This window comes from Suillus subaureus (assembly GCF_016647635.1).
Source record: "Suillus subaureus strain MN1 chromosome Unknown BJ212scaffold_48, whole genome shotgun sequence".
Lineage (NCBI taxonomy): Eukaryota > Fungi > Basidiomycota > Agaricomycetes > Boletales > Suillaceae > Suillus > Suillus subaureus.
The window spans coordinates 236560-261401 of record NW_024538604.1 but is presented as its reverse complement, the minus strand read 5'-3'; the positions used below and the strand labels follow the sequence as shown (position 1 = coordinate 261401).

Below are 24842 nucleotides of genomic sequence, written 5' to 3'. Positions count from 1 at the left end.
GGCGGAGTGATCCCTCGCTTCTCCAGCCAACATGATGCTACGTAGCTCAGTCAGGCTCAGCCCTTGTTACTTTCGTAGCGGGCCTGCATTCTGGCACTCAGAAGAGGCCATCCACCAGATTAATAGCGCGATCCTGGACACATCATGTAGGGTATCATCGTACTAGTACTAGTGTCGTCCGCGCAATACAGGTTTACATTTACTTCCTACAGCTTGGGCGCCAAAACCGCCGCCGGCAGCACACTCGGTTTCTATCAGGAATGATCAAGAGCTCTGACGTAGCTTGTTGATATATTAGAGGAAGTACTCGGGCAGCTAGGTGGAGCAAACATTCGTGTGAGCAAATTGGTCTATTCAAAGAAAATACGGAGCGAGATGACCACAAGAATAGCAACGTACCTTCCCACCAACATTTTGGGGAGCCTGTTGACTTGGACCATCACGATCGTTCTCCGGGGCGGCTTCGAACACATTGAAATACATGCTCTCGCCAGGACCCACCTCGAGTATACTTGCAGAATTGCCGCAACGATAACAATAGTTAGGCGCCGACCAGACCGTCGAAAGGTGTTTGTCAAACAGTGACGAATATCCTTCCATGCAGAGTTGATGTGCGCGTAGAATATGCGACATGTTGTTCGTTTCCAAGAACTTGTGCACGACGCCTGATCCAAACGTGTAGCCAGCACCTCTACATGATCCGTTCCAAATTAAAACATTAGATACAATACAAGCAAGGATAAGCCTCATTAGTCAATAACGCTGGTGATACGCTGGAGTAGGCACGGACCTTGGAGATATTGCAAAGTCTTCTTTTTCTGCATCCGGATCCGACCATACCAAATCAGCCATAGGACCCTCGTGTGGAATTTCTGAATGAAGTGAGGGCAGGGAGCAATGATAACCGGAGGTAACATACCTCGAAAACGATCTACAACTTTGATTTGATCTACGGAGTGGATAGACGGCGAAAGACCTGAGACGAGGAATTCATCAGATCGTGTCATTGTGAAGTAATAGATCACTGATGACCTCCATGAACACAGAATATCCGATCATCGATTACCACAGACAGGGTCAAGAAGTCGAACATGTCTGTGAAATACGTCCATACATGTGACGAACCGTATTTCCGCACACATTCCGTATAAAACCCATAAGTCTAAGTTAAACATTGAGCGATAAGGGAGCTCCATAAACATCATGGATTGATGGCTGACTTGTGTTACAGCCCTTGATTCATGGTTGCCGCGAATTAACTGGACTCTGTCCGGGTAGCGCAGCTTAAGACACGTAAGGAGTGATATGGTCTCGACGCTGAACAGGCCACGATCTACGTAATCTCCTGGTGCACTATGAGCAAAGGAAAGTTTATTCTGACAGGAAGAAAGGAACTCACCGAGGAAAAGATAATTGGTGTGGGGAGCGTAGCCACCTATGCGGAAGATTTCGATGAGGTCGTAGAACTGACTTGAGTTTCATGATGAAATGTCATACAGTGATTAAATCCACGAGCCACTCACCCGTGTATGTCTCCAACGACAGTTACTGGAGCACTGACATGCACCACATTGGATTCCCTCATGAGAACCTCTTTCGTTTTTGCACAAATTTCGCGTAAAAGGGCCTCATGTAAAAGCTGTTTGCGGAGTAGTTGCTGTATACACGCGTCGAGATCGAAGGGGGCCATAATTCAGCGGTCTCGTGCTCCGAGTGATTTGGAATCTGCAGGAAGCTCAAGGTTAGTCACGAGTCACAGATCCATTCCTTTGTTCGTGTTTGGGTACGCCTTTCAGCGCTGGTGCAATTGAATTGGTCTTCGACGAAGTCGCCATACTTGGTGCAACCAAACAGCATTATTTGAAGGCCAAAAATTGCATGCACTTATGCAGCTCAAACAAAGTTTCGACTATCAAATCGGTCGTGCTCCTTGGCGCTCTGAAGAAGTTGAGACCCGTGTCACTACTCAGTATCATGGGTAAGGTTAAGTTTGGGAGCGGTCAGGCCTGGAAGGACGGAAATTTTCTCTCATCGTGCCTGGCTCCGAATTCAATCTGCACAAGCCACAAACCCATTTTTACGTTGGCGTTTCAAGCTTGGGCGATCCTGAAATGAGCGCTCTGATTGGTGGAAAGGGCTTCGGCTAAACGGCATATTCCCTTGAAATTGTCTCACCAGGTTCAAAACTCAGACTGAGGGTCTCCTGATCTCATCCTCGAGGCTTTCGCGTGTGTAATGAATACTTACCATTCCAGTGGATTGGCGCTTGCCGGGGAGGCACGCTGCGGGGAGTACACTAGTAGCTCCACTGTCAAGCCATACTCCGAAATTGTGCATTTTTATTTTATTTTCGTCGACTTCTTCAAGTCATATGCACTGATGGGGAGCTTAGTTGTGCAGCGTTTCAATGTTGAAACCGAATGGTGATTCACCGATGGCTCTATCCGAGGAGATAGACCCACGGTATCTCATTGGTGCAATATGACTTGTTGAGGACAGACAAGCTTCTTGGCTCCGAGTAATTCATTATCACGCCGATGGCAGTCGACAAATCGCCCAAACAATTGCCTCGCAATATTTTGGGCTACCGTCGGTGCCGAAAAGGAAGACGCCTTCCCGAGGACAAGAACACGTGGAAAGTGCGATTCTTCATTTGTAGGAAGACACTGGTATCGGAATGTCGTATCTGTCTACTCTCACTGTCGCTGTTGAGTCAGTCTTCTTTTTCATGGTAACGCTGCACTGGAGATTGAATCGGGCGCTCACTGAGGAGTTCCATCCCCTTTATAGTGACCTGACGCGAGTTTTGTCTCGTGTGGTCATCCATCATCTTCCTGCTAGCTGAGTGTAAACGTCACTCTCGACGTTGTGGAAATCCGCAAGCTCTTGTACCGGCGTTTTGTCAACGTGCAATATACTTCTCACATTAGATTCGATCTTCGGGCGACATTGTTCGGGATGCCATGGTCCTAGGCGTAATCATTCCAGCACAGCTGCTAACCAATCCAAGATCCCGACGAGAACGCTGATTGGACACCTTTTTCACGAGGCATTCTCAATTGGCTGGGATTTCCCGGCTAACGTTCCAACAGGGTCTAGTAAGTACTAACAACAAAAGGTATGGTAACAGGCCAGCTGAGCCAACTTAGTCGCTTCTTTTCATGACTTGTCTGTCTCCATGTATAGCCCCCCCTGACATCAATACCATTCAATACACCTAAGGGTCACCGTGATCTGCTCATATATAATGGATCTTTCCGCTTAGCGTTAGATGAAAGTAGCATGTCCACGACAAGTTGCTGCACAAGGGTTGCCAAGTACTGATATATATGTCTTACGAGAACACGGCAGATCCGACTCGATCAGTCGACTGTCCAGGAACTCACAGAGTCTCACACTCCGCAAACTCTCTAGCCTCGTGATCTCCCTACGGCGATCTTCTGCAAACCTGCCGTTCACTACAAATGGAGGAGTTCTCATTCTGAGCTCAGCACACAGCTTTCTTCGGTGAGACCCCGTATCTGTCCAATCTTGTCTGTTCTAATTTTTTCCATTGTTCCTTCTATTGCACCACCCGCTCCCGAGGTAGTACCTTCACTGAACCCTACCTGACGGAATTTTAGTCTCCCGGCTAATGGTCATCCAGGACCATACGAATGACAATCATGATTGGGTCATTCCGCGCCCACATGATGCTGCTTGCAAGAATTGATCTGGCATCTTCCACCGAATATCTCTTGGTGCCGGAGCCATACGCAGCCTTAACTCTTTCATACCGGAATTACGCTCTGAGAAGTAATGATTTAGTAACCGATCTACTCTTCATTAAGGTACGTTGTCACCCTGATATGATATGACAGGCGACACCCGAGTACTTTCACTGCAAAAATGTATATAAGGACTCGACAAGTGGAAGAGCTGGGAAGTCCACCAAAACCTCCTTGCACGATGCAATACCCAAATCCGTACTCCCACAACGGTCATCAGACACAACAACCACATGTTTCTGCCCACCATCCCCGACAATCCTCTTCGAGCTCGAAGAGCCACCCCTCCGCATACCCCCAACAAACACAGGTATTATCGGGTTACCCACTTGACAGTACTTTGTCCAATGGCATAATAGGTATTGATATCATTGAACGGCGCTTTTATTGGTAGTTAACATTCTTCAACCAGGGAACCACACTAGTAATCCATTACAACCCTCTCCTTTCTCTAACCACCCGCAGCACGGGACATCATCTGCTATGGACATGCGCAGGCCATATTATCCTCCTCCTCCTGCTCCTCCTCCCGCTCCGGTGAATCAGCCTGATACTTACTACCCTTCACACCATCACTCGTCCGGGCCAAGTCCCCAATATGCGATAAACTCCCATCCGCATATCGAACCTCAGACTCTCCATACTCATTCAGGACCGCAGCAATTCATCCCAACACCATCACAGACGTATCAGGTGTATTCCAATACTATGCCATCGAACCCGCGCTCCCGCTCCACCATTGAACCGTACTATCATATGTCCCCCAATCCTCAGCACACCTCCCAGGGTAGCACATCCCCTACTGTGCCACGTTCTGCGCATGCATCCCCCTCCACCAACCCGGCACTTATTGGAGATCGCTTTCCCTGTGAGCTCTGTGAGAGGTCGTTTACTCGCTCGCACGACAGAAGGAGACACTATGAAACCGTGCATGCTACAACCCCCGTCCTACATCGATGTCGTTTCTGTGGGAAAGATTTCAGTCGCGCGGACTCACTTAAACGCCACATCGATAATGGATGCGACGAGATGTCGCACAAATAGATCCGGAAAATGACTTTTTGATTATCTTCTTTCAGCCCCACCTTTACCATCTGGGCATGTCCTAATTCTGCACTTGAACATTACCTCTGCTACGTTAACTATCATGTCATATAATTTCCCCCAGTCCAATGCTTGGAGCGTGCTTGTACTTATGTGTATTCTTACTACTGCACTAGACTCGGAAGGATCCTCCAGTAGCCCTACGGTAACTGGTACGCAGTTGCTAAATATGACGCGACGCATAGTGTTCCCTCACACAAATACTCTCGAATCGATCCCCTAGCACCTGATGAGAGCATGATATTCCTGACTAGGGCCCTCGCGGTGACATTTCGTGACCGATATATCTCATAGGCCCAAGGTCTAGAATTCTAAAGTTGAGCGTCATGTCTGGATCATATCTCTGACTGTCTATGTCCTTATTTAAGAAACAGCTAGTCATCGTGATACCCAAACAGTCTGCTGATCACTAGTGCATTTATGGATCAATCGATCACACTGGTTTTCTTCTGGTGCGTCAGTGACGTGGAGCCGTTCAAATGCACTGATGAAAGGCTTTCCCTTATTGACTGCCTTGGATGCGGGAGCCCGGCGAGTCTTGGTCACGTCACCTAGTTTTTGGAGAGAGGCAGCCGTTTTGGAGTTGGCGCCGAGGGAGCTCTTTGCAATCGCCGTGCCTATCCGATCATATGATAGGACGATATCCCACAGGGCTATCAGGAACCGAAACGATCGCACCGCAGCATGGCACATCTGCAACCGAATCGAAATACAGAAAGCTACCCCGAGGTCCTCGGATTGGACTACCCACACATACAAGTCTGTTTGAAGAACTAGGCAAGAAACAACGTCATGCTATTAATCGCATGCCATGTTTGTTTTCCGAAGAACTGTCTCGCGAATTGCGGATCCGCTTCCGGGACCTGTAAGGAACAAGTAAGTTCAATGATATCAAATGGGGTGTCCGTTCAAACGCTGGTAGTACGTCGGTGAGAGCAGCCCCACCAGCCCCTCACTTCGTACTTACGACGTGATATGGCCGTATTCGAAAGCTTCACAATTGGAAACCAAGCGAAATAGCTCAGCAGAAGACTCTGGTGGACGAGCCACACAAGAGATGTTTACCTCAGAAGTTTACGTAGGAGGGAACCACAAGTGATAGGGGCCCACCTTGGCGGAAGAGAAAATATGAATGACACTTCTAGTAGTAAACTCACAGATGTGTCGCACGCCGATGCGCGTATGAATAATCAATGCATTGATATAGATTTCAATCATTATCATCGTCACCTGAGTCACTGTCTCTGCTTCCGTTATCCACTAAGCCCTCGATTTCGACCCCGGGACTGTCATCCTCGACGTGATCATCGTCTTTTTCTGCGCGTTTCTTGTTCAATTTGTTTATGATTTTGTCGGCACGATTGAATATTCCACCCGTGGGGGCACCGCATGCCAAGCATTTTGGAGTTTTGGCATAGCGCTTGATTGCACAAGCCAAACAATAATAATGCCCGCACCGCGTGGCCACTGGATCTGTATAAGGTTTGCGGCAGATGAGACAAGCAAATGGTATGTCCTCGTTGTCAGAATCGGAGTCTGACACATCCTCGACTTGTTTCCGTGGCGTTTCAGCGAGTTTATCCAATTGCCAACCAGCGAGATCTGTCCAAAGTAATGGTATTCAGTTTCTTTAAGAGTAAAGGCTATGCGAACATACATGTGCCACGGTCGTGCAAAAATTTGCAAGTGTCACCAAAGCCACAGTACCCCGTTTCTGATTGGAATGATCGTTTTAGTATCCGTATCCATCGGAGGAGAAACTTACGAACCTTTGTAGTCTTTGCAAACATCAGGCTGATAATCAACAATGGTTACGGTACGAATGGTGCTGGTGCCTCGCTGAGGACCAACACGCATGGCTTTGGGTACTTCCTGACTTTTCTTCAGGTGGCTTCGATAAGCATTCTGGCCCCTATACAGCCCATCATCAGGTATTTCCTCTTCCTCTTCGCCTCTGTCCGCTTTCTCTTTCTTCTGACGTTTTGCAAGTAGCTCTGCAGCTTCGTCACCAGCTAGTATCTCAAGTGCTGCGTTGGTGTGTGAGCCGGCTGCCGTCCATTTTACAGCAGGACCATCACGTTCCACAAAGTCTGGATCGTCCATTTCATCTTCCCTTCGTTGCGCAGCCGTACGTTTCGTGCCAGCGCTCAGAAGATTGCCAGTTGCTTTACGGGAAGGAAGAACCACCTCAGACTTGGATGAAGACGGTATCGGCGCTAATACACGGGGAGGCGGAGAAGCCGATCGTTTTCGAGAGGTTGTTGGTCGAGATTTTCCCTTCTTGAAGAAGGGGACCTTAACTTCGTTTGTGGTAGACATGGTTCTTGGTGAAGGTTTGTGCAACCTCGAGCTCATAGTCGATCGTCTAAACTACAACCAATCTTAGTCATGCTTGTATTAGTAAGCTACTAACCCACAGGTCTCCTTGCGCACCAACAGCCTGAGCTCGAGTGTGCTAAGTACGGTGTGCATGAATGCTAACGTTCATCGCTGGACTCAAATGCGACTATTGAGACGAAACGATACCAAGTCGGCTAGTGACTGATACGTCTTGATTCAATGATTGCAATATTAAATTACCACCGAAAACTACCAAAGTTCATAACAAAAACCGTACTCATCCCGTTCAATTGGTCTTTCATTTGAATCTTGCGGTCGACACTGACCGTCATCATTCACATGCACAGCCCAGGGGTCAGCTTCAAAAAATCGAGGCACGATTTACTGATACGCTCAGTGCAAACTCTCAATTGCAAAGCGGTGTAGATTAAGTAGTAACGTATTTCGCCGCTGCAGGGTGCCCGATACAAATTTAGAGGCAAACCCCGTCTGTCCGGCCGTCCGCCTGAATCTGGAGTGCTGACATAATCGTCACTATCCTACTCACACCGAAGTGTTATTTACAGGACTTGTCAGGTTTCATGACGCGAATTGGCGCGCAGTATGGAAGGCAGCTCGACAACAGAGATTATGAGGAAGAGATAGAGCAAATTCGGTGAGTGATGGATGTTACTCACGCGCATCATCTGTGCTGAGAACTGGAAAGACGTTATGAGGATTTCACGACCATTGGTACATACATTTGGAACTTTACCGCGCCTGTTGACTGACCACACGTGTCACACCGCCAGATTGGATTCAAGATTCGATAGTAGAACGGAACAGACGCATACGCAATGCAAAGGCAGCAAAGGCGGCCTACCGCGGTCCTCGCGGTGAGATCACACCTACATGGGTGTGGGCTCAGCTCTGGAGGTTTCTGAGAGCTGGAGAACCCTGGCTTGTGATAAGTTTAGTTGGTAAGGATTGCCCATTACCATAATTCCTTGACCGACAATGTGCCAGGTATCTTCATTGGCGCGAATGCTGCTTTCATTTCAATTGTCACGGAATGGCTCTCGGACATCAAAATGGGATACTGTACGGACGGATGGTGGTTAAACTCCCAATTTTGCTGCTGGGAAGTTGAAAGTGATGAGGAGTTTTGTCCTTCATGGCGTCTGTGGAGTACGGCGCCTCCAGCACGATGGTTGATCTATGTTATATTCGCGGTAAGTCCTCTCTATCTTAATATTTTGACCTTGACAAAGTCTATGTCTATCGGCAGGCTATATTTTCGTTTGTAGCGGCTCATCTTGTTCGTAGCATGGCGAAATATGCTGCTGGATCTGGCATTTCAGAAATCAAATGCATTCTCACGGGCTTCATCATGCAAGGGTTCCTCGGGTATGCAACCTTCTTCATCAAGAGCCTTACGCTTGTGAGTTATCTTTGCAATCCCGTGAACAATATTATCGACCAGAAATAGCCTTTGGTGATTGCTTCTGGGTTGTCCGTTGGTAAGGAAGGCCCTTCGGTGCATGTTGCGTGCTGTATTGGAGCTATCGTCGCCAGCTGGTTCCAGCGGTTTTCTCGAAGTCAAGGTTTGGTTGAACACTTTCACATATATATATGTCTTCATTCTCAATAATCAAGGGAAAATGCGTGAAATTATCACTGCCGCCAGTGCTGCAGGAGTGGCAGTTGCTTTTGGGTCACCAATCGGTGGTGTTCTGTTTTCTATTGAGGTACCAATACCCATATCTACGGTGTTTTCTGAATTTAAATCCGTATTTTCAACAGGAGATGAGCCAGATGTTTCGCATCAAAACGATGTGGAGAAGTTTCGTGTGCGCGTTGGTGGCGACGTTTACGTTATCCGTCAGTGGATTCCCTCGCCTCATCCTACCATTTTGAATATCTTATTTCAGGTGATGAATCCGTTCAGAACGGGAAAGCTTGTGTTATTCCAAGTGACATATAACCGTGATTGGCATTTCTTTGAGATTATCTTCTTTATCATACTTGGAATATTTGGCGTAAGAATTTTAAATCCCTCCAATTTCGCCCAAAATTGTTGACAACGTCGCTTGTCATTCCAGGGACTCTACGGCGCGTTTATTGTCAAATTTAACATGCAGGTAGCTGCATTTCGTCGAAAACACCTCGCAGCACACGGCGTTGCAGAAGCTGTTATTCTTGCGACCCTCACTGCGACTATTGGTTACTTCAATCGTTTCATGCGCATTGACATGACAGAGATGATGTCAATTCTCTTTCGTGAATGCGAAGGAGGCGGAGATTACGACAATTTATGCCAGTAAGTACTGTACTGATCTCATTCGGCCTACATTTTTCTCATCTTTTTCCGCAAGAATGACTGTTCAGTGGCCCATGGCGAACTCTCTCCTTCTCGCTACATTCATACGCATGGGATTTGTCGTGATTTCTTATGGGGCGAGGGTCCCCGCAGGTATCTTCGTACCTTCGATGGCTGTTGGAGCAACTTTTGGGCGGATGGTTGGCATCATGGTAAAGGCAATGTATCGGTAGGCGGACATCACTGGCTCTCATCACAGAATTACGAGAACTCTATAGTGCTTATCCTCACTCAGGGATCTTTGCGGTTTGCGACCCAAATGTACCGTGTATCACACCGGGCACTTACGCCTTTCTTGGAGCCGCGGCAGCTCTTAGCGGAGTTATGAGGATAACTGTGACTGTTGTCGTTATCATGTTCGAGCTCACTGGAGCATTGACGTACATTTTACCGACTATGGTGAGCCTGATAGTCCAATTTTACGATTAAGAAAGTTGGTCCCTCGAAATTCAAGTCCTTGATACTGATTCTCTCCAGATTGTCATACTGGTAACAAAGGCTATCGGTGACTTCCTTGGTACTCGTGGCATTGCAGATGAGGCGATTCGATTCAATGGCTATCCGATCCTTGAGAACGAGGATCACGGCTTCAATGTCTCAGGTTAGTGTTTCGATTGCTACCTACATTCATGTCATTCTTACATTCATGAAGTTTCGGAGGTCATGAAGAAGGATCTTGATATTCTGTTTGCATCTGGGATGCTTGTCTCTGATGTTGGTACGTATTGACAGATCACCATTAGCTAGGAGACACTATTAATCAGTGCTTTACAGAGCGATTGTTAGCGTCTACCAATGTGAAAGGTTTTCCGATAGTTGCTTCCGAATCGTCTCAAACGCTTGTTGGGTACATGGGCAGAACTGAATTGCGTTACGTACTAGGTATGTGTCTGCTAGCGTTTGGCTCTCGTGTGATCTAACACAGCCTAGACAAAGCCCAAAACGTGGGGGATATATCCCCAAGCACGCCCTGTGCGTTTACTAGAGAAGTCTCCGACCAAGAGGACTTTGTTTTATCAGACATGACTTCTGGATCAGCTCTTGGTGTTGAAGAAGACATAGCGACGGAGTTTATAGAGACAAGTGCAACTATCGATGTGCTTAAACTCTGGCCTTGGGTGAACCAGGTACTGTACTTCGCGCGAGCTCTTTGACATCCTTTGACTTGTCCTAAAGACACCTCTTACCGTATCTCCGCGGCTACCACTGGAGATAGTAACGCAATTGTTCAAGAGGATGGGGTACGACCCACTTGACTTACACAAACAATGCCCTGCCCTTACCTCTTATTTGCACAGTCCCCGGGTGATACTTGTCGAGGAACACGGTTTGTTGAAAGGCCTGGTAACCGTTAAAGATGTCCTGCGGTTCAACGCGACAGAGCAACCTATTGGGGATCTGCATTGGGATGCGGGTGAACTGGAGGCTGCTCTTGATGTTATGTGGATTTGGGCGGTAGGGATTGGGGAAACTTCCATGGAGTGGTTTAGACGCTTGATACGTCAGTGATGCTGCCGTGTTTTTTTTCTACTTGCTATCCTAATAGATGGTCCATGTACTAACTCGTGCTTCTCTAACTCTTATGTGAAATTGCATCGATTAGTGTGATAATTTGGCGGTATGTGCCAACATCTTCAAATGCATCGCTTGCACGGTTGGGACGGACTCGAGAACATGGTGGTCCTCCCAAAAGGAAGTGGTGAAGGCACATCTTCATTATACCGCCTAGGCATTCTCGATAAAATACTTCAAAGGCAGGAACGTACAACGACTAGCGACATGGGAGTTCTGGGCATAAATTTTCGACCCGAGATATGGTCCTGAACCTGAATCTGTGCAGAAAATTACAGGGTGAGGGCCTGGGCACCACTCTGCCGTCGAGTGAAGTTTTGAATAATAACTGGCATCTGGTTGGTTCTGTTCTAGCGATAGCAGAAACATGCTGAACATGAAGCGAGTGGTCGTGAACCTTACGAATAATGCCACGTACGAAGCACGAAAGATGAGGTACGAAACTAAGCTCCCGCGCAGACCTCATTCTATGTGTGGTCTCATAACTCGAATTTACGTGGGATAAGTATAACCGATCAATGAGCGCTTACTGGTTTACTAATGGGCTTGTGATTTTTGGCGAAGCTGCGATCGTGGCAATTCCGCGAATAACTGTAGAGCCTTGGAGATTTCCTACGCAGCAGGAAAGATTTATTGCCACTGAGTGCTGCTGTAGATTATGCGGGCGGGATAGAACGTTGTTAGTATGACAGGAACACGACACAATATGGTTTGGCTCGCCTCAGGGAAATTAGTGGTCTCAATGACTGCTAGATTTCCTGTGGTTATGCCGACTTGTGATTGATAATTACTTTGGTGCTTCTAACCAATGAAACTCTACGTCCGTCTTTAGTGATTCAATATCATATATGACATGAAACTCACATTCACAATATCCCCCAACTGATTTCCTCGACGAACATTCGACCCTGCCGCTGCTCAACTCCTGCGATGTCCGATCGGAAGGGTATAAGTTTTGCCCGACGAAAACTCTGAAAACGGCCAGTGTGCACGGTCTGATTTTCGGTGATCAAGGGGATGCCCCGCCGATACGGCTGGTCGAGATGGACTTGTTAAAGAATTTTTTTTTTGAATGCCGCCGCATCAGTCTTTATGTCCGTCGAGGCGGGGCCCTGTGGCAGACAAAACGTAGGGACTTTTAACATAACAAGAATCGAGATCTTTATTCTGTAAGCTTACTGTAACCCTGCAGGTTTGATGTCCGTTTGCCGTCATGGTCCTATTGAAGTATCTTATTTTAAGTATTATCCTGAACACACAGTTCATCAATTTAACCGAAAGTACATAAATTTTACCAAAGATACACAGACCTGATCTCGTTGGGAATGTTGGTGGCAGTGGAATAGTGTTGTGAGATTGCGAACTCTACTATTCGCGCGACCTCCCGTTAGATTGATGAGAGAGCGAAGCACTCGCATATCATGCAAACAGTGACTATGAAGCAGGTTACTCGTTCTGTTATCCGAGAGATAGGATCACATTTGAAATCGGCTGCAGCGGGACGACAAATGCACGATTCTTCATCGGTTCGCCTGCTTCCAGCGTAATCGCAAAATCTGGGGTGAGATCTAAAAGGGGAAGAGAATTGATGGTCTTCATGGCTGTGGCTCCTGGAGTTCTGGGCGCTCGCAGTAAATAGGGCTTCCAAAGTTCCCGCACCGTGGAAGATGTCGTTTGATATGTAAGTTCTAGTAGGTAAGGGCTGAATAGGGGATTGACATCACTAACGAATTGACGTACTTAGACTTAAAGCCACCGGTAATTGGGAAATGTCCGATAGACTAACGTACATGCCCTCTCGTGAGTGCGCAGCCTGTTCTGGTGGCAACAGCTAGGTAATAAAATCTGATCATGCTTTTTTGATCAACAACAAAAGGACATGCAACGTACAAAATCAACTCTATACTCTATGCGATGAACAATCAAGCTATCTCTGCAAATGCCAACGACTACATACGAATTTCGACAATTCGAGTAAAAAACTGAGGGTCCTGGGGGAAAGCGTTCGCGGAACAGAGAACTCGAGACACGCAAAAAAAAAGCCCAAAGAAAGCGAAGATAGGAAAGTCTGTGCTCGCGGAAAGATATCGTGCTATGGCAAATAAGATAAAGTCAGCGCCACCAGTGGACTGTGGGCAGCCCTCAGGAAATAAGTCAATACAGAAGGCCATGGCCACTTGGATCTGATCTCGACTCACCCAATACCCACGAATATGCACAACGCCCGTCTAACACAGGCGCACGTTTCGGACTGAGGCTTTGAGCCGAAATAATGGATGCTAAAACTACTGCGGCCTCCTAATCCTAAAATCGCGGACGTGGACGACAAGATTTGCGCGTCCTCCTTACCTCTGTTTTTTAAGTACTGGCAGTTCCATCGCAGGTTCCGGCTCTAGCTGGGATATGCGCACGGGAACAAATACAGGTGCGGGGGAACTGTGCTTGGACGTTTGAAGGTGATCAGATGCAAGATTGCGAAGTTGTTGACATGATACTGGTGACGGAGCATGGCCAAGTAGCGAGGTTATATCATGTGCTGGCATATAGCTGCGCCGAGAATGCGACAGGGTGTCAAGTTCGACACCAAGCACGGCATGAGTGTTTGGATTATCCATCTCTGGGGTGCGAGGTTGCAGACGAGGCTTGAGGAAATTTTCAAGCTCGAGTTCCTCATCTGTTGCGCTGATGCGAGAGCTGAGGGATTCTATGGAGATACGCGGAGGGAAAGCAGATAAAACAGTATCTCTTGCGGCGAGAAGTGTTGACGAGAGTGACGAAGTAGATGCAAATGATGAAGAGGAGATAATGTCAGTCTCCTGAGTACTAGAAGAGGTAGCTTGCAAAATAGCTCTTCGTTTTGCATGACGTGCACGATGCCGAGGTATGGTGAGTTGGGTACGGAGGTGGATTGGGTCTGATGGCCATAGCTGATTTGCATACCGGAGGGCTGAAAGCGACACGCCATATCGTAGAGCGATTGCGACAAGCGAGTCACCAGGGGAAACCTACGAGTGGAAATTCGTGACATATTACATGTTCAAGGGCGGGAGAAGGACAGACTGTATGCAAGATGTCATCGATGTCATGGTGGTTGGGGGCATCTAGACTATCTGTGGTATCGGCGGACGCCTCTGTGGCAGCAGGGCAGTCATGAGCATCCTCCGACAGTGCCGTTTGTATTTCACCGACATCTTTTGCGGTGCATGATGATACTGAAGCCCTGCACAACGGGTGAGAGCTCAACACTTCCGAATGACTGGCATCGTCCACATGAACGCGGCCGTTTGGGGTATTATTGCTACGAAGTCCATCGCGGTACGACAAAGTAGCGAAGCTATTGGTGTAGAGCTCATCCCGCTCGTCGAGCTCAAGCATGCGAGTTGAGCTTCGCGGCGGCGAGAATCTAGATGCTAACCCTAACCTTTACACAATTATTAATTTACATACATAAATATCGCATTTTCTCATACACTTGTTTTTTTTTCTATAAACAGCGGATCTCCTGGTAAGTTAAACAAACCTACATAATAAGCCTTACAGCATTTGTTGGTATGCACCTTGACCTGTCTCTTCCACGTCTTATATCTTACGCCCATACCTAGCTTGTCAATTTTGTGCCGGGCGCTCGCATCTCATCACTTTTGCAACTTACTAGATATATGACTCCTCCTGCCTGAAGTTCCTACATCTGTTTGATGTGACACCCGTGTCGTGTCTTCGATGGTCGTAAGTGCTACTATGAATGCCATGTCTGTGGTAATTGCAGGGGGTTATTACCTATATACTCACAATTCTGGGACATTGGCTCCGGGTCGCGGCTCAGAAGTTCAGCGCGTATTGGAAGATCGGTTCCGTTGTGAGGTAAAAATACTAATACGAAGGAACAATTATTTTCGGTTGGTCTGGCTAGGGGAGACAAGGTAAAAGGAAATATTTCACGAACAATACCTGCAATCACCTAGCGGGTTTCCTTGAATTCCGGGACTCAGGAGTGAACTGGCCGGCAGGGAAGCAGGCTCCAAAGGGGGTGCTGACTTCGCGACTACATCCTCATTCCAGGCTCTCACATGCTCGAATGCTGGCCCAATATATGGACGGGTTGTCTTGACTGTCTTTCATTCCTGTCCACTGACATTTCCAAGTCTGAGTCCATCATGCAGTCACTCAATGCTGCCATGCACTCCGTCGTGTTACGGCATCTAGATTGGGTTTGCTTGGTATATCTCGTCCGAGACCTGGATTAGCTCTGATGAGGTATATAAAGTAAACTTCACCGATGCAGTCTCGCTCACATCACGCATTCGAGGAGACGATCATCCAAGAGAGTCCTTCGGATTCAGGTCTGTCACAAACTTATTATACAGCCCGGACAGATGGGGAATGTATTCAATGCTCGTCATCTCACCATTGTCATAAGCGCAAAATGCATTCTGAACTGCTCTGACCGAGATCGTTCAACTCATCTTGTGGCTCATCGTGCTTGCTTGCATCATGATCATGGATCAAACTGTGATAATTGTGCACTTATCGAGGTGCTAACACGAGAGATGTTCCATCGATAGAGGATTCAAGGGGGAACTGTTATCCAGATTTTTAGGAACCATACTTTATACCGTCTCCATATTAAACGGTGTAGTGGCTGTTAAGTTTTTCACGGAGTGAGTAGCTGAATTGTTCGTTAGGAATTTATCTCGCCGCCAAGCCTCTGACGTAGCGAATGAGAACGCATTGGGAACGCTGACTCTTAACCCTAACCTCACATGACCTGAACGGGACACCTGATCTTGTAAGTTCGATTTTCTCATGACAAGTTGATTCAGACTGAAGACAAGATCTCCACAGTGTCCAGCTCTATCGCAGTAAATATTGTTGTCTGATTGATTGGCTCCTTTTTGCAGATGCCGCATGCCGGTGCATCTTTGGTTCCAGGCTCCATCAAGACTAAGTCTGAATTCTGGGCCCATGTGCATGATCAGCTAGAAATTTTGGTGGGAGGCCAACGACATTGGGTGAGCTTCGATTCCATATTGAATTCACCCGAGCCATTAAAATCACTTCATTTACATACAGGTCTCGAATTTGTCCAATGCCGCTTCGCTTATTTACAACTCCTTGCAAGCTTTTCCCAGCAATTTCGGGGATGGGGAGCGTTCGGTCAACTGGTGTGGTGAGTCTTCCCTTTTTCACCGCCAGTCTCGACACCCTGGTCGACGAAGGAAGATCGCCCAGCCCCTCCTTTTTGAGATGATGTGTCTTACTGACCGTGGAATGCAATTCTCACAGGTTTCTACCTCATCTCTTCCCTTTTCCCTCAGCCCCAATTCACTGATGCGTCGATGGACCCCAAATCTCAAATGCATGCTTCCACTAATATGCTTTTGGGACCCTTCTCCGGCAGGCCTGCCTGTCAATGGATCGAGGTCTCCCCTCGACCTCGAGGCGTGTGTGGAGATGCATTTGTTAAGCGCAGTACCGTTCTTGTTCCAGACGTCTCGGCCTACCGTGGGCATATTGCCTGTGACGGCGATACAAAAAGCGAGATCGTGTGTCCCCTCATTCTTCGGAAAGGGGGTGAAGATATTATGCTGGGTGTTCTGGATCTTGATTGCCTTGCGATTGGGGGGTTTGATGCAGATGATCAGGTCGGATTAGAAAGAATTGCGGCACTCATCATCAGATCTTGTGACTGGTAGTGATACTAATACAGCAAATGAATCGATGATTTATGACTACGGTGACTATGAGCCTGCAATAGACTCCTGCTCTTTCTTCCATGCAAGAAACTCCTCGTGCAATTTCTTCTGCGCATCCCAATCCCTCCGTGCCCTCTTTTGCTGGTTTTTACTAGGTTCTTCCCCGCTTGCAGTGGCAGTAGGAAGGCCGTATTCATCCCACCGGATATACGTCCCCTCGGGTACGTTGGGAGGCCGGAACATCTCTTCGGGAGGAACTCGCCCTTTCTCCATCTTTGCGAGACGCTTCTGTCGTACCTCCTCAGCTGCAGCCGCCTTTTTGGCTGCTTGAGCATCTAATTTCAGCCGCTTTTCTTCCCGTGCCTTGATGAGCTCCGCCGGTGATACGAGCTTGACAAGAGCTTTGCCATCTATAGGAGACAGAGTCAGTTTGAAGGAAAGTGAGGCATATCTGCTCCAGATCACCTTCTTGATCATCGAGCGCAACGCCCAAGGACACAAGATCATCATCTCGCAGTTTATCACAGAGCTTGAGTATTTCCTTCAAAGCATTATCGTTTTTAGCAATAGCCAGTTGACGAACGCCGTCTCTGAATGAAGATAGGGCGCGAAGGTATGGCATCAGCGTTTCTTCTCGCTAAGCTGTAAGATCAATATCAAATAGCATAGAAAGTATGCAATAAATATCTCACGTTCACGCCACCGGCGCCCTCGTCTTCTTGCCCCCAGCCGATCTCTGACGCCTGCCCTTCGCCTAACCCAAACATGCGGAGCATGTCGCCAATCCATGTCGCGGATTGCTTTACCACACAGACATTGGCCTTCCTTCCTGGGCTGTTAATGTAGATGTTGATACGCGAAACTAGGTCACGTATAACTTTGAGCGCTTCAGGTGTATTAAAGGAGTCGCAAAGAGCCGCGCGGAAGGCCGTCTTGCTGTCGTACAAACTGGCAGGGCGTCAGGGTGTGGTACTCGAAAGATATTGCCTGTTTAACCTTTTCATGAGTTCTCGCTCAGCGTCATTGTAGTGGTGCTCTCCATCTGACTGGTCCTCGTGTGCCCGTGCTTGACTTATGATCGCCCTGACATTTGTGAAAAAATTCTGTATAGTTTCTCAAAATATAGCGGATATTAAAATACGGAGGACTTGCGTTGAATGTAACCTCAAGGGACTTAACTTCGCCCGTCATCATCGATTCAGAAAAATCGATCTTCGTATTCCATAGCTGCGTTAGGAACGCAAGCCGCAACTGCCGAGCTGTGAACCTTTGAAGTATCTCCTGTGTGACCGGCCGCATGAGTGGTGCGGAGAATAGATCGGAAACCCGAAGTACCCACGTCAATAGTGATGAAATTTTTCAGCGATTTACTCATTTTGAGGCCTTCGATGTGAAGGTGACCGGTATGGATAAAGTAGTTGACCCATGCACCGCATTCATGGTAAGCCTATCACCACCTTTGCTTAGGAACGTCCCTGGAAAGTACTGCAGCGAACTGACCTCAGATTGGGCCATTTCGTTGTCGTGGTGCGGGAATGCAAGGTCTATACCACCAGAATGGATGTCCATGCGTTCCCCAAAAATGGCACTCGCCATCACAGAGCACTCAATATGCCAGCCTGGGCGACCTGGACCCCAAGGTGATGGCCACGAAGGTTCTCCAGGCTTCGATGCCTTCCAAAGCGCGAAATCGGAGGCAGATCGTCGTCCTGAGGTGGATGAGAGCACGCCTGATGTCCAAAATGGCCAACGTTACTGATGGAACGCCCACGACAAAATCAACACACCTTCACCTTCAGCCAGTAACTCTCTGTTCCCTTTACTCCAGGGTTCCAACTTTGCATAATCGTGCCGATCAGATGAATCAAATGCACCTGTATCAAAGTAGACACTGCTTTCGAACTCATAGCCATAACCGTTCTTGATGATACCCTGAACGAATTCGACCACTTCCGGAACGTATTCTGTGACGCGGGTAACGGTATCTGGGTAACGGACACGAAGCCGCTCCATGTCTTTGAAAAATTGACCTTCCCAGTATGCTGCAAGAGACCGGAACACAGACTGGTCCGTAACAGTATCTTTGAGCTGTGCACATGAAATAATCAAACTACCAGAAAGAAAGGATATTAAGAGAAACTAACTTTCTCGTCGAGAGCGGAGGCGAGAATATCACGGGACTCATTAACAAGTCTAAGCGCTGTGTCACCGCTACTCTGATTGGCAGATAGTGCATGCCTTGCAGCTTCAATAGCAACAAGGGTCTGATTCTACATTGCCAGATCTTGATTATATACCAGGAAAAGCACAAGAGATCACCTACAGCGGCTGTAAAATGCATGTCGAACTTCTCGTCTCTCTTTAGGCATTCGAGTTTGCGGCTCTGATCCCGCGCAAACCCAACAATTCGTGGCCATCGCACCTCTTCTTCCCCTCGTGAAGGTTTCTCTTTGTCTGGCAGGCCCTTGGAGACGTTCTCCCTGACATAGCTTCCCCATGCTTCACTGACTTGCGACAGTAGATCGGCTGAAAGCGTGGTTGCAGAGTTTCTAAATTGTGAAAAGAGATAATTTTGACGCGCTCTAACGATGATCTTCAAAATGTGTAAGACGTCGTTTCGATCATACGGGTAGGTGATCACGCACCTTATCGTCTATGTCGGTAACATTCATAACAAAGTGCACATCATAGCCAAAGTAATCTGACATTATTCTTCGCAAAATGTCTTGTGTGACATAATTCCTGGAACAACGTCAAAATTGCAGAATATTCACTAGGGAGTAAATCCTGACCTCGCGTGGCCCATGTGGGAGGCATCGTAGACTGTGGGACCGCAGTTATACCATTTGACATGGAAACCATCGATAGGTATAAATTCCGTCTATCAGCAGTCAGCAGATCGATCTAACACCCTGGTTCAGATACGCACTTTGGTTTTGGTTAACGAATTGAAGATCTTAAGAACAGGTTGGTCAATTTGATGAGGTAGGTGCCATGCCGGTTGCCGAACAGCCATCGCTGCGTCCTTTAATGTATTCACTGATCTCCAGTGTGGTATAGGTGCTCGATAGCCAGAACGAAGAATAATATTGACTGAAGTTCTGATCATGTCATGACTAGCTACAAAGCTGGAGTCACAGACAGTGTGCTTACGTAATAAGCGCCAGAAAACTCGTAGTCAGCCAATTGTGAAACGTTCAACTTGAAGTCCGAGTCTAGGCTAGTCTAAAGCTGACCCAAAGTTCCATTTCATGGTCTAGGTTTTCGGCCCTTTCTCGTGTCCAAAGACTTCCAGCTTCATGCCAGCATCTCAATCTTTCACCACGCTAACAGCGAGACCGAACCCTTGATAGGCTCCAAAGGGCGCTTGTCCCGCTTTCTTTCGCTAACGTAGGATGTGGCCGCCGATCGGAGGTACTTCATGTAACACTGAGTATTGATCTCTTTCATCCCCATTGTCAAGTGATGGACTTCGTCCACTGAAAGGAAACTCTGAGGCCCTCTGAAGTTTATGAGGGAAAAGACTAGCGGGCTCTCACGCAGCGGCGATCCCTATAAACAACGTTCTGACTCCTAAATTCGGCTTCATGATGACAGGTCCTAAGTACCTTCGTATTCGTCTACCGGTGCAATCCGGCATTGTTCTCACAGCATCCTTAGATTTCACATGAAATTCTACACGTTCTGTCGACGTGGAGATGCAGTGGTCCTACCCTGGTGCTAGCGGACCGAAGCAACGAAGATCGCCCAAGTTAGCTGAGCGGCAAATACATTCTCCATGGATGAGCAGTTTTTTTTTTGAATTTAATGAAGTTGACTTAACTTTAGTCTTTAGTGATAATCATACGCGCTGTCGGAAATTATAGTTCCATACGTTTCGCTCCCCGTTGGTCGGAGTCTGATCATACAAAATGCAATATATGCATTCCATGTTTCAGCTCAAGGTTTGCCAAGCAGATGAGTCGTTCGTGCTGTCGTAAATGACAGTTTCGTGCTACTCCCCATTCCTCGGAATATTTAGGTCCGATCCAGTGAATATGCAATGCTCCAATTGTTTCAAGCTCAAGGTTTGCTAGACAGGTGAACACTTTCGCTATCCATCGAAGCTCTCGGACCATAAGCTCTTGACTTAACCACAACTGGTTTGTGATTGTCCATTCTTGATGAACAAACCAGGTTCTCACTACTTTGCCAAAGAAGGATTAAGAAGGGTCTTTCGCAATCTATATACCTTTCTAGGGTTTAGTCTGAGGGTGGCTCCGACGGACGAGGGCTACTCTTAGACTTTTGGTCTAGCACAGCAAGCTCATCATCATATCAGACGAACATCACCGGTCACCAGCCGAGCATCAGAAAGTGAAATATTGCGATGGTCTTAACGCCCTTTCAGTGTGAAGCGATGCAAGTATGACACTTTCTCGCAGACTCATCAGAAAATTGGCGGACCGTGCCACGGGGAATCACAGTGCATGAGAATCTTCAGTTTTGCGGCATTGTCGAGGTATGATTGCGCTTTCTTTCCACCCTGTCGCCGATAACGTACCTTGCAATTTAAATGAGCACTTCACTGTGCAGAATTGTGCTTGTACCTTCTTTTCACATACTTACCGCCGATAATTCCAGCGATGGATGCTTATACCAAGAATATTTGATTGGCCGCGAAGCCAGAGCGCTTTGCGCTTTTCGGTTGTCAAAGAATACATAGTGGTTCCTATTTTCTGTTCGTATCCATACAGTGCCCCACCGGAGATGGAATAAGATCTAAAACTCTATTTTACTACTATACCCGCTCTCTCCCTTAAATTTGACCATGAAAAGGCCATGACCTAGGCGGTTTCCCATCGGGCTGCAACCGCCCAACCGCCCGCGCCGTCAGCCTATCAGCCGTTTTACATCAGAACGAGAGTTAAGGTTAGTATATCATGATGTTCTCGTCAAACGCTTTTGTTCCTCGTTATTTAAAGAGCTTTCCTATTCCATTTAATTATTTAGTCTCAGAGCGCCCATCCGAACTGAGCTGATCACATCAGGTGCTGTGCCAAGTCCACCATTTATCATCCCCAGTCAAAGCCATCACTAGCTGTGCGAGACATTGCCACCGCCCACCTACTTCCTCTCACCCTCCCTCATCATACTCGACATGCAACAGCAGCCCACTTGCACTAGCCTACGTGTGAGGTGAGTTTTTATCCTGTTCCTTGTGATGCTATGACTCATGGCTAGTAAGATCTCCACAAGATGCTCAGATCATCTTTCACGCCGTAGCACTTGGGGTCTTGCCCATGGTCACCCGGCGTCTAGACACGGAGGAACGGCGTTCGATAACTTCGGGTTGTGTTTTCGTATGGGAGGAGCGAGGACCAAGCCCGGAGGCTACCGGGGTGAGATTCCATTGATGTCTGCATTTCATACCACGCGCTAATACAACCACAGCTTGGGATTGAACGATGGACTGATGGCAAAAGGTGCGATTTACGACGGATATGTTGATTATGTGAAACGACTAACACTGGTATGAAGGTGGGGTCCAAGCCGGGTCCGCGACGTAAGTTTATTCTTGCCTTACGTCGTCCCGTCATGACTGAAGGGTTTTCAGGAATTTCTTTTCTATCAAGAAAAAGACCCTGAACCAGTCGATATCGACCCAAACTCAGATTCTGATACCACGTCTGTCCGTTTTTCCCTTGTTTCCATCTGTCTGACATCTCAGCGACAGGATCGGATCAAGTCCCTTGGCGCAACCTGGCGTGCCCCACGGATCCGTGCGCGTCAGTTTAGTAAAGCAAACGTATTCCGTCTTCGTTGAGACCCCGACGAGGGGACGCAAGAAATGGCATCTCAGTATGTGGCGCTGTACTAACCATTCAAGTAGCCGAAACTTAACTTTTGCGTTTACTCAGTCGCCTATTTCACTCACGACAGTCTCGATTATCTCCGAACTGTGTCTGACCTTCCCGACCTTGCTCGTATCGTTGTACCTCCAGGGAACTATAGAAGCGCTCGGCACAATACCAGCAAGCACAGTCGTGCTCAGCGAGAAGAGCGACCACACCCCTTCACCCCTCAATATTTTCCGTACCCCTCCCCTTCTCGGCCAGTGGCAGTGGTCCAGTCTTCCAATGACGGCACACAATTGAGTGACCACTCAGGGCGTGCACCGCCTCGAGATGGCCAAGCGCTTGCACCCCTCACGTACCTACAAAACCTAGCTCCGCCGCGAAGGCACCCACTGGATGAGGAAGCTCTGATGGCTTTTTATCCTCGCTTGTGTTGAACTTCCTATTGTGTTTTCTTCGCACTGTTTTCTGTGGACTGTAGAATTAATGACCCCTGGACCTGCAAATGGTGTGATGTTGTTTTACCATACGTTATTTTCTTGATTTGCAATCTGCAGCAGCCTATCAGACCAATCTCGTGTTGTGTGTACTTACTTGCCTGGGTTACCTACATTTGGGTTTGCGAATAATTTGGTCCTATCGATCCCCTGAATTGATCCCTAGTTGAGCTTGACAACCACACGAATTGGGCAACTGTACTTTGTGTGACGCGGTATACAATCGCACGGTTTTCAGTGGACGGTCGGGAAAACCCAATGCGCAGCAGTGCACAGCTAATATCCACCTGTTCTTACGAAGGTACCATGTGCATATAACCCAAGTATATATCTCTGACACTTTTCTTTCAAATGATGAGCGCTGATGAACACTACGCCGGGCCACAATGTAAAGACCGCAGTCACTGATATTATGATACTGCTCCACAACGCCACTGTCCCCGCATTATCATCTTATACAGTGATAGGGTATATTCCTGTGTTCGGCTGTGTTAATCAAGGCTCCAGTACGTTCTAGAACGTCGCAAGTAAGTGCTGTTGGCTGTAATGGCTAGACTTGGTGCTTCAAATTCAATAGCTGGTGGAGTTGTGATACCGTTCGCTAGGAAGAGCCGACTCTACTGGCAAATCATGCGCTGCGTGTGGCATCAGGGAACCTTTCCACAAACAGCACCATGGCATCTCATCGATTCGCCCTTACCGGTTCCGACCGGTTCTCATCGTTGTTTTGTCCTATCACAAAAACTGAATTCAATCGATTCAGGGAACTCTGACGTGGCCATCATATGAGCCCAGAATGACATATGCAATAGTCCCAGCAAGAATGGCATACGAAGATAACGACCAAACATGCATCGTGAAAGAAGAACAAAAGCGAGTGCCGGTATTGGGTAAGACGGGGTTCTTGGTGGGCATGATACCCTGCGGTAGATCGGAATATCATGAGAACATGGCCTATTACAAGCCTCGGTCCAAGAATGCACCCGTAAACTGGCGATGAACGGAGTGAACCTTGAAAGATGCTCCAGAACATAGGCTATTGAACGTGGATCTTGATGTATGACATCCGTATTACATATAAAAGACTATAGGTTTTGGCAGGTATGAAAGACAACCAATCAGACGGAAGATCTGGCCTGGGCACTGACCGCGCCGTGTGAGCGCATCTTAAGAATCTGCATGATATCGTCGCGTTAATGATGGTCATGATAAGTCTGTGGGATTGAAAATATATTTAAAATTGGGCGCGATAAGACAGCGGTGAATGACATTCGAAAGGATAGTCATGATTAGGAATTAGTATGATTAGACGTTTTGCCAGTTGGGAACTCGAGACGGAACCGGCATCTTGTTGAACAAGTGTGGTTCAGCGGGTTGCTTCGACCTGAAGTGGATTCGAACACGTGGTCATATAGATTTTCCCCCTCGAAGCTTGAAAGCTTGACGTCTTATTCAACGAGTTGAGGAGCTGGAGCGGAGGGCGGGTTTCATAGACCCTGGATGGACATCTTATAATTATGTAAGGTTGTTAGTATATTTATTGAACGGGTTTGAATATTTGAATCTGAGCCAGACTGCCGCGGGGAACTGTTTTTATTTATGAGATATCAATTCAAAGAAGTTCCGGGATTTACCGAAACCCAAGGAAACAGGGAGGGGGGTGCGTTTTGATC

The 24842-nt window shown here is 47.5% G+C and overlaps 9 protein-coding genes across 9 annotated transcripts; 4 read left to right on the top strand and 5 right to left on the bottom strand.

Moving 5' to 3' along the window:
• Positions 1-1773, bottom strand: BJ212DRAFT_794282 (Metallo-dependent phosphatase-like protein). The gene is made up of 8 exons (XM_041344086.1): positions 1524-1773; positions 1400-1470; positions 1221-1345; positions 1033-1162; positions 920-976; positions 791-872; positions 400-691; positions 1-315 (listed from the first exon to the last, which is right to left on the bottom strand). Exons 1-8 carry the CDS (start codon positions 1688-1690, stop codon positions 295-297), a joined length of 945 nt encoding a protein of 314 aa, XP_041187669.1. The 5' UTR covers positions 1691-1773; the 3' UTR covers positions 1-294.
• A 2175-nt stretch (positions 1774-3948) lies between these two features.
• On the top strand, positions 3949-4811 carry BJ212DRAFT_1486065 (uncharacterized protein; the record flags this gene model as incomplete). The annotated part of the gene is made up of 2 exons (XM_041341071.1): positions 3949-4126; positions 4180-4811. 2 exons carry the CDS (start codon positions 3949-3951, stop codon positions 4809-4811), a joined length of 810 nt encoding a protein of 269 aa, XP_041187668.1.
• A 340-nt stretch (positions 4812-5151) lies between these two features.
• Positions 5152-5699, bottom strand: BJ212DRAFT_794208 (uncharacterized protein). The gene has a single exon (XM_041344085.1). It carries the CDS (start codon positions 5562-5564, stop codon positions 5250-5252), a length of 315 nt encoding a protein of 104 aa, XP_041187667.1. The 5' UTR covers positions 5565-5699; the 3' UTR covers positions 5152-5249.
• Positions 5700-6081: 382 nt separating this feature from the next.
• BJ212DRAFT_1282996 (uncharacterized protein) lies at positions 6082-7190 on the bottom strand (the record flags this gene model as incomplete). Its single annotated transcript, XM_041331719.1, has 3 exons — positions 6082-6473; positions 6529-6585; positions 6641-7190. 3 exons carry the CDS (start codon positions 7188-7190, stop codon positions 6082-6084), a joined length of 999 nt encoding a protein of 332 aa, XP_041187666.1.
• A 302-nt stretch (positions 7191-7492) lies between these two features.
• BJ212DRAFT_1389953 (chloride channel) lies at positions 7493-11165 on the top strand. Its single transcript, XM_041336967.1, has 18 exons — positions 7493-7866; positions 7918-7943; positions 8003-8170; positions 8217-8422; positions 8479-8631; positions 8680-8794; positions 8847-8938; positions 8994-9071; positions 9122-9229; positions 9293-9510; positions 9566-9739; positions 9789-9969; positions 10048-10171; positions 10223-10288; positions 10345-10452; positions 10501-10697; positions 10747-10811; positions 10869-11165. Exons 1-18 carry the CDS (start codon positions 7793-7795, stop codon positions 11077-11079), a joined length of 2364 nt encoding a protein of 787 aa, XP_041187665.1. The 5' UTR covers positions 7493-7792; the 3' UTR covers positions 11080-11165.
• A 2046-nt stretch (positions 11166-13211) lies between these two features.
• On the bottom strand, positions 13212-14691 carry BJ212DRAFT_793747 (uncharacterized protein). Its single transcript, XM_041344084.1, has 3 exons — positions 14203-14691; positions 13341-14147; positions 13212-13283 (listed from the first exon to the last, which is right to left on the bottom strand). Exons 1-2 carry the CDS (start codon positions 14515-14517, stop codon positions 13488-13490), a joined length of 975 nt encoding a protein of 324 aa, XP_041187664.1. The 5' UTR covers positions 14518-14691; the 3' UTR covers positions 13212-13283; positions 13341-13487.
• A 1261-nt stretch (positions 14692-15952) lies between these two features.
• On the top strand, positions 15953-16852 carry BJ212DRAFT_1389942 (GAF domain-like protein). Its single transcript, XM_041336966.1, has 3 exons — positions 15953-16151; positions 16213-16309; positions 16426-16852. Exons 1-3 carry the CDS (start codon positions 16041-16043, stop codon positions 16833-16835), a joined length of 618 nt encoding a protein of 205 aa, XP_041187663.1. The 5' UTR covers positions 15953-16040; the 3' UTR covers positions 16836-16852.
• On the bottom strand, positions 16396-19851 carry BJ212DRAFT_1538961 (tRNA synthetases class I (C) catalytic domain-containing protein; the record flags this gene model as incomplete). Its single annotated transcript, XM_041341831.1, has 13 exons — positions 16396-17245; positions 17301-17472; positions 17528-17783; positions 17832-17949; positions 17984-18116; positions 18175-18282; positions 18336-18565; positions 18623-18923; positions 18980-19105; positions 19159-19428; positions 19481-19577; positions 19628-19716; positions 19765-19851. 13 exons carry the CDS (start codon positions 19849-19851, stop codon positions 16881-16883), a joined length of 2352 nt encoding a protein of 783 aa, XP_041187662.1. The 3' UTR covers positions 16396-16880.
• Positions 19852-21723: 1872 nt separating this feature from the next.
• Positions 21724-23306, top strand: BJ212DRAFT_1389905 (Gti1/Pac2 family-domain-containing protein). Its single transcript, XM_041336965.1, has 9 exons — positions 21724-21746; positions 21800-22013; positions 22063-22216; positions 22269-22300; positions 22356-22380; positions 22432-22502; positions 22552-22676; positions 22736-23140; positions 23198-23306. The coding sequence occupies exons 2-8, from the start codon at positions 21976-21978 to the stop codon at positions 23107-23109; spliced, it is 819 nt and encodes a 272-aa protein (XP_041187661.1). The 5' UTR covers positions 21724-21746; positions 21800-21975; the 3' UTR covers positions 23110-23140; positions 23198-23306.
• The last annotated feature ends 1536 nt before the right edge of the window (positions 23307-24842 follow it).